The sequence below is a fragment of the Rhagoletis pomonella genome, unplaced genomic scaffold (genome assembly GCF_013731165.1).
Source record: "Rhagoletis pomonella isolate Grant_MI unplaced genomic scaffold, Rhpom_1.0 Rhpom_scaffold_00006, whole genome shotgun sequence".
Taxonomy (NCBI): domain Eukaryota; kingdom Metazoa; phylum Arthropoda; class Insecta; order Diptera; family Tephritidae; genus Rhagoletis; species Rhagoletis pomonella.
Window position 1 is genome coordinate 44,717,968 of NW_023458560.1, and position 4,137 is coordinate 44,722,104.

At 39.5% G+C, this 4,137-nt stretch overlaps 1 protein-coding gene across 3 annotated transcripts in view; it reads left to right on the plus strand.

The window, feature by feature from the left end:
• The first annotated feature begins 707 nt into the window (after positions 1-707).
• The window catches only part of LOC118740791 (U2 small nuclear ribonucleoprotein auxiliary factor 35 kDa subunit-related protein 1-like), a 6,527-nt gene continuing 3,097 nt past the window's right edge, over positions 708-4,137 (plus strand). Inside the window, exons 1-7 of one of the 3 annotated variants that reach the window (XM_036472481.1) lie at positions 708-780; positions 854-945; positions 1,009-1,732; positions 1,798-1,901; positions 2,106-2,250; positions 2,587-3,159; positions 3,233-3,497. In XM_036472481.1, coding sequence (XP_036328374.1) covers positions 767-780; positions 854-945; positions 1,009-1,732; positions 1,798-1,901; positions 2,106-2,250; positions 2,587-3,159; positions 3,233-3,323 — 1,743 coding nt within the window. In that variant the 5' untranslated portion in view covers positions 708-766 and the 3' untranslated portion in view covers positions 3,324-3,497. The other 2 variants (XM_036472480.1, XM_036472479.1) reach the window with 2 other exon arrangements.

Here is a 4,137-nt window from a genome sequence, read left to right on the forward strand (position 1 = left end):
GACAGCATGTAAATATGTATACACATAAAGTTGTTGGCGGTAATAAAGAGTCAAATTCAAAATGGAGAAAAGAACAAAAAGCGTACGTTAGTTGTCAGTTATAAAATAAATCCAATTTATTGGCGAATATTTCTTTATTCTATTTATTGAAAGGCAACCACGCGGAAAAGCTTGTGTTAATTATATTGATAACAAAACCTGACAGCTCGCACATTGTCTAAATTCTCAAGTAACATAAAGTCCACAAAAGAATAAATTGCTTGTATTACCATCAATACGCCATGTATAAATTTTAACAATACACAAAAAAAGAGATTTCGCACGAGCGTTTGTTTGGTTTTTCAACACCATTTATAATTTTCTTTTAATAAAATCACGATTTGTCAAATGCTTAAATTTATTTATCTAATAATAATGCAGCACACAACCCTGAAATCTAAGAAAAATTCTGAGGAAGCCATTAAATAGCAGCACACAACCCCGTGCCTTCCTCAGGAGTGAATATAACTACAACAACAACGACTACTACAACAACAACCCAAGAAGGTTGGTTACTATCTATACTGTGCTGGTTATATTGTGGTGTCGGGTAAACACATCTAACCTCCCCCACAGCTTTTGAAAACTGTGTTTTCAGTTTCCTTTATGTGTCTCTTCCTTCGCTCGACGGCGACATCTGTGCTTTGGATACTATAACACCAGGGAACAGCTGATTTTGACTTTTCGCGAAACAAATATCAAAAAAAAGAAACAAGTAGCGAAAACCATGCCGGGAAAAAGGTAAATTTTATTTCTGATTTGACTATAAAAAAAAGTTAATAAAGCGATATTTTCCAATGCTCCAAATCACAAGCAAACGCCCATGGCGAAAAGACTTAAAGAAGCAACAACGGAAGCGCAGACGGCGGAAAGCTGCTGTGGCGCGTGACTTGCGTGTGGAAGAAGGTAAATCTATTTGCAAAATATCACTTGCGTTTCAAAAAACTACATAAATTAAAATCCACACAGATGAAGCCAGCAAACTCAAAGATCCGGCCTACCAATTATGGCTACAACAACAGTCTCAACTTGAGGAGGAACAGCTCCGCGCAGCTGAAAAGCGTCATGCAGAAGAAGAGGAAACGTGGTTGAGGCGCGACTTGCTCGCTCAACGTGAATTCCGGCTAAAGCAACAGCAACGCGAAGCAGCGGAAGCCGCAGAAAGAGCTAAACGTAAACAACAAGCAGAGGAGCTGGCTGCAAAGGAAGCCGAACAACGACGACGCCGCGAGGAACGTGAACGTAGCGAAGCGGCAGCAGCTGCGGAGTTTGAGCAAATGTTGCAATGTACGGAAAAGTTCCTTAACACTGATGGTCCAGCACCTGCAGAGCTGAGACGTGTGGTAGAGTCACGTCCCGGTCAGAATTTGTGTATTCTCTATGATCGTACAAATTGTTGCCGCTTTGGGCCGTCATGTGCGAATAATCATCGTAGACCGTTGCTTTCCAACATAATTGTTGTGCGTCACTTCTTTATGCATCCTCTGTTGGAACAGGAAGAGCACAAAGAATACGCAACCGCTGATGGTGGTTTGGAGTTAAGTGAGCAGGACTTGCGCGAAGCGTATGTAGAATTCTTTGATGATGTAATACCAGAATTGCAGGGATTTGGTTATTTACGAAATTTCCGTACTGTGCGTAATGTGCTGCGGCACTTGCGTGGACATGTGTTCGTCGAGTACTTGGAGGAGAGGTGCGTTTCATGAATCGTTGCGTGTGATACATTTACAGAAAATTATAATCGTTTTTCATTTGCAGATCTGCTTTAAAAGCTTTTATAAAGCTACAAGGTCGCTTTTATGCCGGCAGGCAACTAAATGTAGAATTTTCAAGCATTCAAAATTGGCGGGGCGCTATTTGTGGTACGTGAGGCGTTAGCAGCTAACACATATTGCTCTGATGGTATCCTTTTTACAAAAACAAATAAACTAATCATCAAAACGATCAAAAGAAAACATACAGGGCGCATAACTTGTGTTAAATATGATTTTTAATTGTATCTCTCTACTTTAACATTTTATGCTAAACACTTTTCCTTAACAAAATTTTCTATTTCTCGAAAAAAGGCTTATCGCACGCGCACAAATGTCCTAAGGGTGATAAATGTAATTATTTACACTTATTCAAAAACCCTGGTAATAAGTACAACACGCCTTTGGTGGCCAAGAAAACACCAAGTGGTAGGGTGCAAGTAGCCACGCCCCTAATAAGGTAAAATACATATCCTCGTTTGAAGTACAAAAGCGCGTATCGTCGTTCTGACTGCGTAACTGACCTTTTTTTGTCAAAAATTGGAGTTACTTACAGAAGCCCTTGGTTCAAGCCTTATCCATTCGTCCTGAAATATACTAGCCAGAAATGCGATTGCTTTATAAAAGAGAGAAACATTTTGAAATATGAGTGTTTTTACTCTACAAAATAATTATGCACTCTCACATACGTGGTTTTGAATTATCTTGATACGCGGTTTTGTACTTTAAACGACGATATACATATTAACAAAGCAAGCCTTGAATTATCCTTAATTCCTTTAATATATTTTTCAAGCTGGAACATGGTGACAGCGAATGATGTGAAACACAATTCACGCAACTGGCGTTGGTCCGAGAGTCCTGAAATTGAAGTTGCAGCAACGAGATTGGATCCAGAAAAGACTGAGAAAAAAGTTAGCAAAAGCGATGATTGCCGTAGACATAAAAATGATGATAAACTAAAAAATTCCACCCACACCCAAACAAAAAACGAAGATGTCGATGGTAAATCAAAGCGTAAACGCAAAAAACACAAACATGAGCGCGACAAGTCTCATAAAAAGCACAAAAGAAAACGTTCGCGCAGCTCAAAGCATTCTGAAAAGCATCAAGACCGCCAAAATGATTCCAGAACTAGTGACAATAAGCACAGTAAAAGCAAATATGATCACACTACGCGCTCTTGTACACCCAGCGCTAAGAGTGATGATGGTCGACAGAGCAAATCAGCTGGAAGTGAAAGTAGTCGTTCAGCTAGACAGGATGATGACAAGGGACAGCATAAGAATGGCAGCGACAAATGCGAGCATTCAACTGCTGAGGAGAGGCATACAAAGCGAAAATACCATAAATCTAGTAGCTCAGATAGGTGCATATAGTTTTGCTGAATTACAGTCTGAGAAATATTGTTAAAATTACTATTTTTTTTTTAAATTGCCTAGCTTTACTCCAAAGAAAGATAAAAGCATTGACAGCAACAGAAGTCGGAGCAAAGAAAGTCCCGAGCGGAGAAACGCGGCGTCGAAGTGTTAACAGTGGTTTATTTTGAAATATCTTCGGTGATGCTACCTCTGGTGCAGATCAAAGCACATCTAAGGCGCCAAGGGTAATAATTGACTCTTGACGTTTTGCAGTATCACCGACGATATTCTGCAAGCACTAAATATTTTCAATAAATACATACAGTGTTAAAAGTTTTCATAGTTAAAAAATATGTTTTCGAGTTATTTTACACCTAAAGTATGTATGAAAGTAAACTATTTTCTTTTTTATAGCTTTTTTGAACTCTTCTAGTTTACAAAAGTTTTGATTTGCCCCCGATGAATATCGTTTAGGCCTGTCTATAGTCCTTCTGGTTTAGAAAATGACTTACAGCTTAAACAGACGGCAGCGTTGATCCGGATCAACTCGGGAATTAACTGCAGTTGATCCGGATTAAGTCCCAGTTAATCCCGATCAACGCTGCCGTCTGTTAAAGCTTTTACATACGTCCCTGGCTGAGCCTGGTCTTTGAGAAACATGCCTTGAAGCAAGTGCCTGCAGGCTTGGGGTCAATGTATGTCATGCTTTAAAGGATTTGGTGCAACCCTTCTAGAAGTTTTTGTTCTGATGCAGCCAACACTTAATGGGGTTCACTGATCTAAACGAGCGTCGGTCTTTAAAATAACACAACATTGGATTTAATTAATTAATCCCAACGGCTTTTTACCCTCCATTCCCGCCCAACCGACACGAGGGGCGCAGTCCGCATGACGTACGGAAACTTTTTTTTATTTTTTTTTTTTTTTTTTAGTTTTTTCGTGCCGAGTAGTGGAAACAGGAGTTTGTTAAGTGTCGAGATCTAAAA